Here is a 15944-nt window from a genome sequence, read left to right as displayed (position 1 = left end):
ACTTTTTTTTTAGTGAATAAACCATTACAGCATAGCGAGTTCCATAATCTCACTGCTCTTACAGGAAAGAATGAGGTTTTGATGTTGTTTTTTCATTCTTACTTGTTGAAATTGATGACCAAGACTGTTAATTTTTTTTTCAGATCGGGAGAATCAGTCTATTCTTATCACGTACGTAATTTTAAAAAATGAATAACTGTTATGATAAGTCTATTGCCATTTTTTAAATATACACAATTCTGTAATTTCAGTGGAGAATCTGGTGCAGGAAAGACTGTAAACACCAAACGTGTCATCCAGTACTTTGCTGTCATTGCTGCCATTGGAGACCGCAAAAAAGATACCGGTCCCACCGGAAAGGTAGGATTGAAAAAATACTTGAACCTTTAAGCTACGTTCCCATGATGAGTGTCTTGTGAGTGTTTGATGCTGCGTGTATCAATGCAGCGTCTTACATTTCATGCAAAGTGGATTGGATTTATAAAAATCTCATGCCCATTGTGCTTTTTTTCACGCTGAGTCAGTTTTCTAGATACTTCAAATTTATTTGGAGCGTCAACACAGATTTAGTGTGCTGTATATGAATGTGTGTTTTTGGACTTTATGCTATATGTCATTTTACAATTCTTTTCCTAATCTTTAGGGAACACTGGAGGATCAAATCATCCAGGCTAATCCTGCCTTAGAAGCATTTGGCAATGCCAAGACTCTGAGGAATGACAACTCTTCAAGATTTGTAAGTTACCTCTTCTTCATGATAGTCATTTATTCCTGTGTCTGTCCTGTGGAACACTTGCTAAATCAATTTTCTGCCCATTTTTCCCATATAAAGCCCTTTATTAACCTGACATTATGAATATATTGCTGGCTGTGTGTCAAGTATTTTCAAAGAGGAAGATGTATAATATATAAATCTTGCCGAGCATTAGTGTATTTATGGTAGATATTGGGCATATCAGATTTTTGGATCAACAGATCCCACAAATACTTTAAGGCCTCCTTCACACGTCCTGGTGTTTCCTGTACAGCAAAAAACAGTACTGGTGAGATCAGTGGTCCGTATGCCATTCTTATGTGGCATCCGTGTATCTGTATGACACATCCGTGTGCCGTCCATATGTCCGTGTGAAAAGCAGTACAGTTTGCGCTGATCCCAGGCGCCGAATGCTGAAGGCAAACCTCATCCTTGTCATTGAGACAATGCTGCGAGTTGTATTCAGCCCCCGCTGAGTACATCCTGTATAAAATGAAGAATTAAATTAAAAAGTGACATGTGCTACCGCGTCATTTTCATAACCAGAAGAGGGAAAGCCGACCACTGGGGGCTGATATTAGTAGCCAGGAAAGGGGCCATTAGCCAAAAATGTTCCCTGGCTATTAATAACAGCCCACAGCTGTTTGCTTAGAGTTTACTAGCTAGATTACAGGGGGACCCCAGAAAAAAATTGATGTAGGGTCCCCCTATAAAATCTAACCAGAAAAGGCTAAACAGGCCCCCTCCGAGGCTAATAATATCAGCCCTCAGCGGCCCCAGAAATGGCACATCAGTAAGATGCGCCAATTCTGGCGCTTAGCCTTGCTCTTCCCACTTGCCCTGGTGAGGTGGAAAGTGGGGTAATAGGGCTGGGGCTTATGTCAGCCTTGTATTCGCAGCTGATTGCAGTGCGAGCAGGGAACAATGATGAGAGTTTCCTCCAGCAGCTGGGGATCAGCGCGAACTGTACCGCTGATTCCCAGGCGCCGGTACGTGTCACGCTGATGACACACTGATGTCAACTGTGTGTCATCAGTATGCACGTATGCAGCACGCATTTTGTGCTTGCTGCGCAAAAAAACTGACATGTCTGCATGTTTTTCACAAAACCTGACATGTGCGCACACTCATTGAATACAGTGGGTGTGCATATGTCCGTATTTGCAGCCCTTTAAAAACAGGCAACATACGGACAAACAAAACAAACGTGTGAATGGGGCCTAAAACATAGAAGAACATTTCTCATTTCAAGACCTTTTATGAATTTCTTCTCATTTTCTCTGCTTTAGGGTAAATTCATCCGTATCCATTTTGGAGCAACTGGGAAATTGGCATCTGCGGATATAGAGACTTGTGAGAATGACAATGTTTTTGCATACATTTATTAGTGTACATATGCTCCAGGTTTATTATACAAATCTAAACATTTGTTTGCCAGGGGCATAACAAAGCTGTCTAGATTAAAGGGGATGTCTTATGTTTGGAAATTATTTCCATTAGAGGGATAGGGGATAACTTCCTGAACACTGGGGTTCAATCACTGGAATCCCCAATGATCCCAAGTGGTTGATCATGCACACATCCACTCCATTCATTCTTAATAGGACTGCCAGAGCAGATGGAGTGGATGTGCGCATGATCGACGACCGCTTCACTAAACTGTTAGCATGTATTTCAAAACTTGATTACCCTTGATCTTTCCAATTTCTATGTAACATTTATTTTTTATTTTTCAACTGGTCTCCTTTTTCATTACCTGCTTTATGCATCATATTCTCACTAGATCTCCTAGAGAAATCCCGCTGTATCTTCCAGCTAAAGTCTGAGAGGGACTACCACATCTTTTACCAGATCTTATCCAACAAAAAGCCAGAACTCCTGGGTAAGGGTCATTTCTCTATATTTTTGATTTTCCAGTTATCCTACAATGTAACAATATATTACCCATTTGCAAGCTAACTCCTGGAGTGATACGTTTTTCTTAAAGGGAGATTTCCATCTAAGCCTTTCATGGTTAAGGCATGGAAACTTTGTCAAAGCTCCGTTCATTGTAGGAGGAGCTGCAGAGAGTATTTTTAGAACTTATATAACAGGATAATACAACAAGCTATGCTGTTTTAGTTACTCCTTGAGACACATTTTTACTATAATTTATATTAACTATTAAGCTTATATTGTTCTTGTGTCACTGTCAACATATACAAATGAGCATCAAAGTAGAATTAGCACTGTTTTACAGTTTTCTCATCAGCAATAACTAAATAAATGTAGATATAGAAGCTTAAAGCACATATTTACTTTACCGCTTGTAATGTTTTTTCTTCTCTTTTGCAGATATGTTGCTAGTCACCAATAACCCATATGACTATGCATACATCTCTCAAGGTGAAACCACTGTTGCTTCTATTGATGATGCAGAAGAGTTATTAGCTACTGATGTAAGTAATATTCATTTCATGGTCACCCACTATGTCAAACAATAATTTAGTATATGTCAACAACTTATATATTTTTTCTCTGTAGAGGAACTAAAAAGTGATTGAAGTTAATAGATTTTTTATGTATGGAGACTATTTTTTTTAAAGGAGACTCTTTGGGTTGAATGTAGTCACTCATGCTATTTATATTGCATAGCTGATTTTATTTGTAAGAAGACATACTTTTTACGTAAGTGTCTTGTTATCTTAGGAAAAAAATAACACATTGAAAATGTACTGAATACAATGAAGCATCCACTGTTGTGGCATATGGATAAAAAAAGACCACCAAAGTGGCATTATAGGGAATCTGTCAGCATAATTTCACCACCCAAACTATTTATATGCGCTGTGATAGAGGTAGACACAGGAACGTTTTCTTCTGCTGATTTATTTCAACATGGCATAAACCACTGCAGATTCAACAAAATATCGATCTACACCCTTGAGGTGGAGATATGGTGAGTAATCATCCCGCCCATCTCTTACAACTACTCACAAACTACTCAGCACATAACATGCTGGAAAGAAACTTCTGGGTTTCACATCAGGGAAGATAGCTACCTTCGTGACACATATCTCCTCTCACATACATTGCCAGTGACCCTGTAAAAGCGCATTTAGTTCTTTCAAAGTCCAGCAATATCTTTACATGGCCAGTCCGTTCCTCCATTACTGAGAAATCAGCGTTTGAATTGATATGTAATTGATATGTAAATGAAGCTGTAAGGCTATGGTTGATCTGAAGCCTCTGTCACACCAGCTCTATATCCGCCTAGCACTGCCTCCTCCTGCTTGACTGACAGCTTTTATGCAGTGTGACTTCAGGCAAAGGAGCGGTTAGTCAAGGATGAGGAGGCAGTCCTGGACAGGGAATAGAGCTGGAGTGACAGAGGCTTCAAACTACAATAGCTCTTCAGTCTCGTTTGTATATCAGTTCAAATGCTGATTTCTAAGTAGAGGAAGAATGGACTAGCCATGTAAAGGTATTGCTGGATGTTACAGGGTCCGGGTGGTTGAACCTCTGTGCTTCGGTGCAAGGAGGGACCAGAGGGGAGTAACTAAGTGCCTACTCGAACCAACCCAGGTCACACGGCGGCTTAGTCGACTCCGTGAACCAGGGAGGGACCGGGCAGGTGAACCAGGTGCCACTCTGGGATCAACCTTGTGTGAGAGCAGGTGACTCCCACGGGTCAGATGACAGGAGCTGACCGGTACAGCGGATGAGTATGGCAGGAAGGCTGGCGGATGATCCGGGAAGATAAGCAGGCAGGTATGGCTGATAGCCAGGCAGGTGCTCCGGGTAGGCAAGCTGGCGGGCACGGCAGGTAACTGGCAGGTGCTCCGGGTAGGCTGGCTGGCGGGCATGGCAGGTAACTGGCAGGTGCTCCGGGTAAGCAGGCTGGCGGGCACGGCAGGTAACTGGCAGACTGGCGGGCAGGACTGTTAGACAGGCTGGCAGACTGGCGGGCAGGACTGTTAAACAGGCTGGCGGACAGGGCTGTTAGACAGACTGGCGGGCAAGACTGACAGGCAGCGGGACCTGAGAGCTGAAGGAAGTGTTAGCACACAAAACAACAGCCTTGCACAGGCACCTCCATTTTGGAGGAGGTGCCTTATAAAGGGGAAGTCCTCCGGCCATTAGCCGGGGACTCTTTAGGATGGCGCGTGCGGCCCCTTTAAGAGGGAGGGAGCGCGCGCCCTAAGCACAGTGCCCGGGAAGCTGCGCGCGGTGCGCGCTACAGCAGCAGCGGGAGGGGGGCAGGAAGATGCCGGACCGGGACTGCAGCGGTGAGGGGAACGGCATCTCTGCCCGGCAGGAGGCAAGAGACGCCGATGCTACACTGGACTTGTCTTTGAAAGAGCGCATGTAAATACTTCAGGGGGGTGAAATCCTGCCGATAGATTCCCTTTAAGGACTTGGAAAAAATTGATTTTTGTTGATCTTTATCTACTGCCCTCAGATAAAATGGAGGGAAGTAATAAAACATAGGAATTGATCCCTGTAATTTATTGTTAGAATCAGTTAAAAGCCACTTACTTTAATAGAATAACTGGCGTACATTAACAGAATATTTTCCTTATATACTCATTGATGTACTGGAATCCTTTTTTGCAAAGCTTTATTACTAATTTTATAACACCATATAAAAAATATGGCTTCTCCTATGCTCATGTGTTGGTTAATAACTACAGTCTTGTCTGATCATGCTGGGGTTGTTAGTACCTGTTGGGAACTGTCCTGTTGATTGTAGAAATAATTAATGGCCAAGCAGGATCACAAGCTACTAAGTGATGAAAGCTGGATGTGCAGTAACACCCTGTCTAATCTCGCCTCGCTGGTAATGACTTGCTATAATACTTGTCAAAATGTAACAACATTTAGTTGGAATATTATCTGGTCTTTGATTCTGCTGAGAATTATTCCAAACATTTTCAGCCATAAATCAATTGTTGCCATGTACTATACAGGAAATAATTTATAATATTTCTACAATAAATCTGTAGTGTGACTCAATATGACAAAATACTATAAAGCAGGCTCCTAAAAACCATATCTTTGTACATAAGAGTATTTTAAATTGAGATTTTTAGACTGTGTGCATCTTAAAACGAATATATATTGCTCCAATGGATCTAAAATAAAAATGAAGCAACTTTGTAAATGGTTTTCAGTAAAAATATTGTACTGTTATGTCTCCAGCTCCTATGACCTATATGCCGTCATAGTTACAGACTACACATAGTCTGATCCTGTAAGATCCATTCATACTCTAACTCTGGTAGATGTGGACACACAGAGCCACGGGCTGGTCTAACCCTGGAGGGGCATGACTATGTGTCTACCGGGTCTTCATTAGGGCCTCTGGTGGTGAGGATAGGCTGGGCTGCCGGTAGACACCAGGTACCACTGCAGGGCAGTCCCCGGGACCGCAGCAACTGACCGGAGGGTCAGAGGTGAGGATACGAGGTACAGGAGGGTGAGACAGAAGCGTTGTTGGATGGTCTGAGGTTGGGGCAGTCAGCATAGGAACACAGTACAAAGTTCAAGTTTGGAGAAGTCAAACAGAGTGGGTAAAAAGGATGGGAGACAGAATATGTAGATACGCATAAACAAGGTGCTAGCAGGCTAGGAACCAACGTTCGAGCAAGGACTGGTGGGAGGAGTTGCCTAATATAGACCCTGCTGGCACGGGATAGGCTAGGGAACCTAATCTCTGCAGGACACAGCAGGGTTAAATTACTGCAGACACTGGCCACGCCCCCTAAAGCCAAATGGAATCCACATGCAGATGCAGCAGTGCTGAGGAGTGCTGCAAGAGGCAAACTCAGCGAGATGGCCTGACACAAGGAGAAGCCGCGCAATGACCATGGCGCTGAAGAGGCATGCGAGTTACCGCCATGGTGCATAAGATCTGTGAACTCCAAATGGCAAGACATTTTTATGACTATTTTCAAAGTTGTTTAATTTTTTATCTGTTATAAATTACCAATAAAAAACAGGGTGGAAAGTAAAGTATAGGCCTGTAAATAACATTTATTCATTGTAAAATTAAATTCAGTCTATTTGGCATCTGATAACCTCAAAAGGTTAATTCATTTATATATATATATATATATATATATATATATATATATATATATATATATATATATAAAAAACTACATTATTTATCCCAATCCTGCTTTGTCTTAACATAGAGTGCTTTTGATGTTCTGGGGTTTTCTCAAGATGAAAAGAATTCCATTTACAAGCTAACTGGAGCCATCATGCATTTTGGCAACATGAAATTCAAGCAGAAGCCAAGAGAAGAGCAGGCAGAGCCTGATGGAACGGAGGGTAAGCGTGCTGAAATATGTGGCACCAGTCTAAGGTTATTGTGGTATTTGTCATAACATTCTTCTTGCGTTACAATATAACATGGAAGACTGATGCTCAACTGTATCTGTATTATAATTCTCCACCTATCTCCATGTAGTTTTCAGCATAATATATGACCAAACTATAATCTAGGAGTCCCCAACCTATGGCTCGAGTGCCATTATGTGGCTCGCGAGCCCATGAAGAGTGGCTTACGGCTGTCTGCCGCTTGGTGCATTTTGCACTACGGTTAGCAAACAGCTATGTAGAGGAGGTCGGTGACTTTTGTTTGTAGCCATGCACAGTGCACACGAGCAGATCTGGATGTGCATATACTGGCAGGGGGGCTATAAATATGGAAAGCTGGAGGTAGGATGATGACGCCATTTAGAGGGGTGCTTAAAGCTGGATACAATAGTATGTTCAGTGTATTTAATGAGAGAAAACCAAATGGGGGTGCAGTGGGAACTCCTGGATTTAACCCTAAGGTCTCTGAGAGTTTTTTGTGGGGAGATTTAGCTATTATTATACTGGTAATGGGGAGCTCTGGGTGTCATTACTGGGGTGGAGGGGAGGCACTGGATAGGGTTCGTGGATCTCAAGGTAAAATAGGTGGCCCACCCGGCTACATAACATATAAACAATAGTTTATACCAGGATGCCTGCAGGCCGTAAACAGCCCGAAATGACCTTTTTTCAGGTCTCCGGGCAGATTTCCTGGGACTGCAGTGCTCGTGCCGGCAGCTGTGTTTTGATGGCCACCAGCCCTTTAATTTTTTCTTGCTCTGCTAGGATGCGCATGAAGTGCTCAGTACTGAATGCTGTGGTGCGTGCAATGAAAGATTACATCCTGACACTGGTCAATACCAGGATGTTCTTTGTGGGCGAAGTTAGAGCTTGATGCGCTCTTGTCCCTCAGAAGACCGTTGTGGCAGCACCTGTGTCTCCTCTGATGTCTATACCACAACCCCATGTGTCCTCCTGTGATGCATACAGCCCCATGACTCCTGTAATGTATATATCACAGCCATATGTCTCCTCCTCTGACTTGTATATAACGCATCCCCATGTCTCCTCCCTCCTGTGATGTCTATGCCGCAGCCCCCGTGTCTCCTCCTGTGATGTATATACCACAGCCCCTGTGTCTCCGCCTGTGATGTATATACTGCAGCGCCATGTCTCCTCCTGTGATGTATATACTGCAGTCCTATGTCTCCTGTGATGTATATACCCAAGCCCCATATCTCCTGTGATGCATATACAACGCCTGGCAAAAATTATGGAATCACCGGGCTCGGAGGATGTTCATTCAGTTGTTTAATGTTGTTGAAAAAAAGCAGATCACAGACATGGCACAAAACTAAAGTAATTTCAAATGGCAACTTTAGGGCTTTAAGAAACACTAAAAGAAATCAAGATTAAAAATGTGGTACTCAGTAAGGGTAATTTTTTGCAGACCAAGCAGAGGGAAAAAATTATGGAATCACTATAAGAAAATCATTACTGGCATATTGTCTGCTAGTGTAAAGTGAAGTTGAGGTTCATAAATTTTGTGGATTTAAGTTCTAAATCAACACCCAATAATGATACTTTTTCAAATCCAATCAAAACTTAGGAGAAAATTAGGCAATCATGTACATGGAACTAAGGGTTCGTACAATGAGGAAAATATGTATTTAATACACCGCCAATTTTGCAAGTTTTCCCACCTACAAAGAATGAAGAGGCCTGTAATGTTTATCGTAAGTACACTTTAACTGTGAGAGACAGAATCTTAAAAAGAAAATCCAGAAAGTCACATTGTATTATTTTAACATAACTAATTAGCATTTTATTGCATGAAATACGTTTTTGATACAATAGAAAATCAGAACTTAATATTTGGTACAGAAACCTTTGTTAGCAATTACAGACATCAGATGTTTCCTCTAGCTCTTGACCAAGTTTGCACGCACTGCAGCAGGGATTTTGGCCCACTCCTCCATACAGATCTTCTCCAGATCTTTCAGAATTCGGGGATGTCGCTGGGCAATATTGTGTTTCAGCTCCCTCCAAAGATTTTCTATTGGGTTCAGGGCTGGAGACTGGCAAGACCACTCCAGGACCTTGAAATGCTTCTTACAGAGCCAATCCTTAGTTGCCCTGGTTGTGTGTTTCGGGTCATTGTCATGCTGGAAGACCCAGCCACGACCCATCTTCAATGCTCTTACTGAGCGAAGGAGGATGTTGACCAAAATCTCGCGATACATGACCCCATCCATCATCCCTTCAATACGGTGCAGTCATCCTGTCCCTTTTGCAGAAAATCACCCCAAAGTATGATGTTCCCCCCACCATACTTCATGGTAGGGACGGTGTTCTTGGGGTTGTACATATCCTTCTTCTTCCTCCAAACACAGCTAGTGGCGTTGATACCAAAAAGTTCTATTTTGGTCTCATCTGACCACATGACCTTCTCCCATGCCTCCTCTGGATCATCCAGATGGTCATTTGCAAACTTCAAACGTGCCTGGACATGTGCTGGCATGAGCAAGGGGAACTTGTGTGCCATGCAGGATTTAAATCCATGACAGCGTAGTGTGTTACTAATGATAATGTTTGAGACTGTGGTCCTAGCTCTCTTCAGGTCATTGACCAGGTCCTCCCATGTAGTTTTGGGCTGATTCCTGACCTTTCTCAGAATCATCCTTACCCCACGAGGTGAGAGGTTTCATGGAGCCCCAGACTGAAGAAGATTGACAGTCATCTTGTGTTTCTTCCATTCCCTAATAATTGTGCCAACCGTTATTGCCTTCTCGCCAAGCTATATGCCTACTTTCCTGTAGCCCATCCCAGCCTTATGCCGGTCTAGAATTTTGCCCCTTTTGTCCTTAGACAGCTCTTTGGTCTTGGCCATGGTGGAGAGGTTGGAGTGTGATTGACTGAGTGTGTGGACAGGTGTATTTCATACAGGTAACGAGTTCAAACAGGTGCAATTAATACATGTAATGAGTGCAGAGTAGGAGGGCTTCTTAAAGAAAAACTAACAGGTCTGTGAGAGCCAGAATTCTTGCTGGTTGGTTGGTGATCAAATACTTATTTCATGCAATAAAATGCAAATTAATTATGTAAAAATTATACAATGCGATTTTCTGGTTTTTATTTTTAGATTCTGTCTCTCACAGTTGAAGTGTACCTACAATAAAAATTACAGACCTCTCCATTCTTTGTAGCTGGGAAAACTTGCAAAATTGGCGGTGTATTAAATACATATTTTCCTCATTGTACGAACCCTTAGTTCCATGTACATGATTGCCTAATTTTCTCCTAAGTTTTGATTGGATTTGAAAAAGTATCATTATTGGGTGTTGATTTAGAACTTAAATCCACAAAATTTATGAACCTCAACTTCACTTTACACTAGCAGACAATATGCCAGTAATGAGTGAATATCAACACTATCAGTGCTTATCTCCTTCCAATTACATGGAGGTATCATTTACATGAAGCTGTTATCGTCAGTAATGGCGGACAGACAATTGTTCATATGATTGTTCGCCCCCATACAATTTCTATTATTGCTGACTAATCTAAATCTAACCAAATTGCCATTCAGTTCCCATGTACTGTTAGAATGTTAACCAAATGGCACATTTCTACTTCTCAATGCTCCCCAAAGAAAATCAGCTACTGTGACCTGCAGGATTAGTGTTGAGCCTATTAAAGATTTTCTATTATATAAAATGTGTATTTCCAGAGGCTGATAAAGCTGCCTATCTAATGGGCCTGAACTCTGCTGACCTCTTGAAGGGCTTGTGCCACCCTAGGGTCAAGGTGGGAAATGAATATGTTACCAAGGGACAAAATGTCCAACAGGTCAGTCTTTATATATTTTCAATATTTTAGCGTAGTATAACTATATAGTATACTAAAGCATTACAGTATTATTAATATTTGTATTGTATTTGTATTGTAAACTCACCTTGAATGCTTTCTAGGTATATTATGCCCTCGGTGCTCTGGCCAAGTCAGTGTACGAGAAGATGTTCTTGTGGATGGTGGTGAAAATTAACACCACATTGGAGACCAAGCAGCCCCGACAATACTTCATTGGTGTGCTGGACATTGCTGGGTTTGAGATCTTTGATGTAAGTAAACGCCTGAAATTTTAGAATGAAGGAAAATTCTATAAACTATGCATGGCAGGACGCACGTTCGCTCTGCTGTCACCATTGCGGTCTATGGCCTACATCACAGCATATGTCCGGACCCCGTTTTGCGGGGAATTTTAGGACGTATGCCCCGACGGGGACACAGAACCCAATGTGAAAGCACCTTAAGCAATAAACAAATAATAGATGTGGGTTACCCCAGTGGGTCGAGAATGAGGCCCATCACCCACCACTGTCAGAGGAAAGGTGTTTGCATGTGCAACTCTTTTCCTTCATTTGTATGAGGATTACAAAAATTGCCGAGCTAGTGCAATATGGCGACAAGCCCTTTAATTTAGTTAGTGATTGATTTCTATGATTTTACTATGGATCTTATTTTTTGTCACGTTATTATTTTTTATATGTTTCTCTTTAGTTTAACAGCTTTGAGCAGCTCTGTATTAACTTCACTAATGAGAAGCTACAGCAGTTCTTCAACCACCACATGTTCGTGCTGGAGCAGGAAGAGTACAAAAAGGAGGGGATAGAATGGGAGTTTATAGACTTTGGCATGGACCTGCAGGCCTGTATTGATCTTATAGAGAAGGTGAGAGCATTGTAACCATAGAGTCATATATTAGTCCTGTATCACACTGTGATATATAATGAGTGCCATTTTTTATTGTCTCCTTTGACTAGAGGTCATTTATTTTATCTTTATTTTCTAATTATTACTTTACTACTGCCTATAAATAAAGAGGTTCACTTTCCATTGTATTTTTCACACACCTCTTTGTATTTTCTAGGATACATACAGTATAAGTGAAATTACAGAGGAAACATAAAATAATGAAGTTGTTGCTTTCTTCGTTTTATGTCTTACTTATTGAGATTTATTTGGTGGTTCTCCACAGCCTATGGGTATCATGTCCATCCTTGAAGAGGAGTGCATGTTTCCCAAAGCCTCTGACACAACCTTCAAAGCAAAACTATATGATAATCACCTGGGCAAGTCCAACAATTTCCAGAAACCAAGGAACCTCAAAGGGAAGCCTGAGGCTCATTTTGCTCTGGTCCACTATGCTGGTACTGTGGACTATAACATTCATGGCTGGCTGGAGAAGAACAAGGACCCACTGAATGAGACGGTGGTGGGGCTGTACCAGAAGTCAGCCCTCAAGCTGCTGGCTCATCTATTTGCCAACTATGCTAGTGCTGAATCAGGTACAGATGGAAGAAATGCTGTGTTATTGTATGGTACAATTAAAATTGTACTTGATTTTCTGTCTGCACGTATACATATATGTGTACCTACATATAATACTAATGCCATTTTTGGATACACACAGCATATTACTTACTCAGACCCTCAGACCAAATAGCATTATTATACATTTAAGTCTTCATTCTAAGTAGATATTAAATGGTTAGTCCCAAAATAGCAAGTTATGCCATATTTTTAGGGACCCCAGCGATATGAAGACCTGGCTCTGAAACCCCAAAAAAGGGCTCTGCTGAGCCAATTCTTGAATGGGGTGGTTGTGCCCATCCTCGTTCTTAACTGTATTATCTATGGGACTGCTGGAAAAGGCAAGTACAGTGCATTTGGGTATACGCTATGCAATGCCTCCTTTTAGGCCACGGCCCCACTATCAGTATTTGGTTAGTATTCGGTCAGTATTTTTTCTTAGGAGTGGGAGCCAAAACCAGGTGAGGAACAATCAGAGAAAAAGGTATAATAGAAACAAGTCACCAATTCTGCATTTATCACCCACTCCTGAGAAAAAGTACTGACCGAATACTGACAAAATACTGATACTGGGGCCGTGGCCTTAGAGAAAAAGTTATACAGATAAGACCAACACTTTAATAAATATCTAATTTGTGATAAACCTAAATAGATTGATTGCATAGATTAACCATATCAGCCCTCTTCACATTATGTCCTTTTATTAGCTTGTTACTGTTTGGTGCTGGGACAAACAATATTTTTTAATTGAATTTTTAATTGAATTTTTGAATTAACTATATTTTTAATGGTTTCTGATAGAAAACATTTATAAAGCATAAACCTTCATTCACCAAGGATTTGGCACAAGTCCGTCCTCTAAATCAGTTGCAGAAAACGTGTGACATGTCACTTAGCCACCTGCCATTTTGTTTTATAACTTTTTTCAGCATTGATCGGCATTTATAATTTACTAGACACAGTGTAAAACCCTAGAATAAGCCTGGCATCACACAGTTTTTGAGAAGATTTTTGGACTGAACGTAGGAGTGGCTCAAGACGTTCAAGAAAAGACTGATATTTCCTCATTTTGTATGCACTTCTGTGCTTGTGATAGAAACACTGCATTAAAGGGATCCTGTCACTTGAAAAAAACACTATTAACCTGCAAATATAAGGTTAATTTGCAGGTTAATAGCTTTCTTAACTTGTCTGGCGCCCGCACTTAGACCTCCACTGCCGACCCTGAGACCCTGATTCCAGTGATGTGTCACTTACCGGTCTGTTTTGCTATAATTTTGATACAATCACAGTTTTCTCTGCTGCATTTCTAGCAGAGCTCAGAATGCTGATCCCTGTATAACCCCGCCCACACCACTCATTGGCAGCTTTCTGTGTACACTGTAAATTGACAGAAAGCTGCTAATCAGTGATGGGGTGTGGTTACACTGCAGTTGACTAAAGGTAACGTCACACTTAGCGACGTTGACTATGATACGACCTGTCAGGGATCGTTGCTGCGTCGCTGTGTGGTCGCTGGTGAGATGTCAAACAGTCAGATCTTCCTAACGACGCAGCAACGATACGGCGACCCGTAGAGACCTGTATAACGATGCAACGCAAATGCACACCTATGTGTCTCAGTTCTGAGTCGCCTACGAGGTCGTTGGTAAGGTGTCAAACACACCGATGCATGCTACCCAGCGGGACCTCAACAATCAAAAAATGGTCCAGGCCATTCCGACACGACCAGCGATCTCACAGCAGGGGCCTGGTCGCTGCTACGTGTCAAACGTACCGAGATCGCTGCTGAGTGTGACGGGGGCTTAAGAAGCACTAGACACCTAGTTCCGTAATCTGCAGCTGATAAAAAGTGACACATCGCTGGAATCAGGCTATCAAGTCCCTATATCGTGCTGTTCTCAGATTACATTGCAAAATCCTGCTGACCTATTCCCTTTAAAGGGGTTGTATGAGATGGCTGTTTTTGGTATTGCAGGTCATTATCATTCATGTAAGTTTTTTCTATTCTGCCTATACATAAAAATGAATAATGCTGTCGTTTTTATTCTTGAACATGCTTCTGTTTAAATGCATTCCCCAGAACAAGCTTCCAAGGGCAAAGGAAGTAAGAAGAAGGGTTCCTCATTCCAGACAGTGTCAGCTCTGCACCGGGTATGTCATTGTACACCCACAACATAATAAAAGTTCACGGGGTTGTCAAGGATGTTTAGTGAATTTGTCTTTGAAAATGGGTGATAAAAAACAATACTCATCTTACCGATCACGTCTCCCACAACAACACTGCCTCCATCTTGGTCTGTGTCCGACTGCAGCAGTGGCCTGTTAAAGCCAGTGACATTAAAGAGTAATTGTCATTTTAACTTTTATTGCATAAATAAATAGTGTACATGAAACTAAGAAACTTTGTAATATATCTTATCAGAGAAATTATTATTATTATTTATTATTATAGCGCCATTTATTCCATGGCGCTTTACATGTGTAAAAGTGGTATACATGCATGAACTATTACAAAGATCTTTAACAAAACGTGACGACGACTGGTACAGGAAGAGCGAAGACCATGCCCGCGAGGGCTCACAATCTACAATGGATAGGTAAGGATACAGTAGGTGGGGGTAGAGCTGGTCGTGCAGCAGTATGGTGGAGCAATGGTTACTGCAGGTTGTAGGCTTGTCGGAAGAGGTGAGTCTTCAGGTTCCTTTTGAAGGTTTTCATGGTAGGTGAGAGTCTGATGTGTTGGGGTAGAGAGTTCCAGAGTAGGGGGGATGCACGGGAGAAATCTTGTATGCGATTGTGGGAAGAGGAGATAAGAGGGGAGTAGAGAAGGAGATCTTGTGAGGATCGGAGGTTGCGTGCAGGTATGTACTGGGAGACTAGGTCAGAGATATAAGGAGGAGACAGGTTGTGGATGGCTTTGTATGCAAGGGTTAGGGTTTTGAACTGGATTCTCTGGGCAATGGGGAGCCAGTGAAGGGTTTGACAGAGGGGAGAGGCCGAGGAATAGTGTGGGGACAGGTGGATTAGTCGGGCAGCAGAGTTTAGGATAGATTGGAGGGGTGCGAGAGTGTTGGAGGGTAGGCCACAGATCAGAAGGTTGCAATAGTCGAGGCGGGAGATGATGAAGCCGTGCACTATTGTTTTTGCAGATTTGTGGTTGAGGAATGTGCGGATCCGGGAGATATTTTTGAGTTGGAGTCGGCAGGAAGTAGAAAGGGCTTGGATATGTGGTTTGAAGGAGAGATCAGAGTCCAGGGTTACCCCAAGGCAGCGAGCTTGAGGGACTGGGGAGAGTGGACAGCCATTGACGTTGATAGATAGGTCAGGTGGGGGGGGGTGAATGGGAAGGTGGAAAGACAATTAATTCTGTTTTATCCATGTTAAGTTTGAGAAATCTGTCAGAGAAGAAGGATGAGATAGCAGACAGACATTGTGGGATTTTTTTTAGTAGGGAGGAGATATCCGGTCC

General features: G+C 42.2%; 1 protein-coding gene and 1 long non-coding RNA gene across 2 annotated transcripts in view; one reads left to right on the top strand and one right to left on the bottom strand.

Moving 5' to 3' along the window:
* The window catches only part of LOC141255119 (myosin-7), a 42331-nt gene that overhangs the window by 4568 nt on the left and 21819 nt on the right, over nt 1-15944 (top strand). The window contains exons 5-16 of the mRNA XM_073671069.1: nt 144-171; nt 252-360; nt 644-736; nt 2044-2107; nt 2538-2636; nt 3089-3192; nt 6934-7072; nt 10830-10948; nt 11071-11220; nt 11660-11830; nt 12138-12447; nt 14556-14626. Of these exons, the coding sequence (XP_073527170.1) occupies nt 144-171; nt 252-360; nt 644-736; nt 2044-2107; nt 2538-2636; nt 3089-3192; nt 6934-7072; nt 10830-10948; nt 11071-11220; nt 11660-11830; nt 12138-12447; nt 14556-14626 (1457 nt within the window). The remainder of the gene's footprint in view (nt 1-143; nt 172-251; nt 361-643; nt 737-2043; nt 2108-2537; nt 2637-3088; nt 3193-6933; nt 7073-10829; nt 10949-11070; nt 11221-11659; nt 11831-12137; nt 12448-14555; nt 14627-15944) is intronic.
* LOC141255136 (uncharacterized) overlaps nt 910-15944 on the bottom strand; it is a 34641-nt gene continuing 19606 nt past the window's right edge. Inside the window, exons 2-4 of the long non-coding RNA XR_012316153.1 lie at nt 11055-11232; nt 2009-2089; nt 910-1237 (exon numbers count right to left, since the gene is read on the bottom strand). This is a non-coding gene — a long non-coding RNA (uncharacterized lncRNA). The remainder of the gene's footprint in view (nt 1238-2008; nt 2090-11054; nt 11233-15944) is intronic.

Source organism: Phyllobates terribilis, unplaced genomic scaffold (assembly GCF_046119375.1).
Source record: "Phyllobates terribilis strain yellow unplaced genomic scaffold, ASM4611937v1 Scaffold_1__5_contigs__length_1240528914, whole genome shotgun sequence".
Taxonomy (NCBI): Eukaryota; Metazoa; Chordata; class Amphibia; order Anura; family Dendrobatidae; genus Phyllobates; species Phyllobates terribilis.
This window is presented reverse-complemented; position numbering and strand designations above follow the sequence as displayed.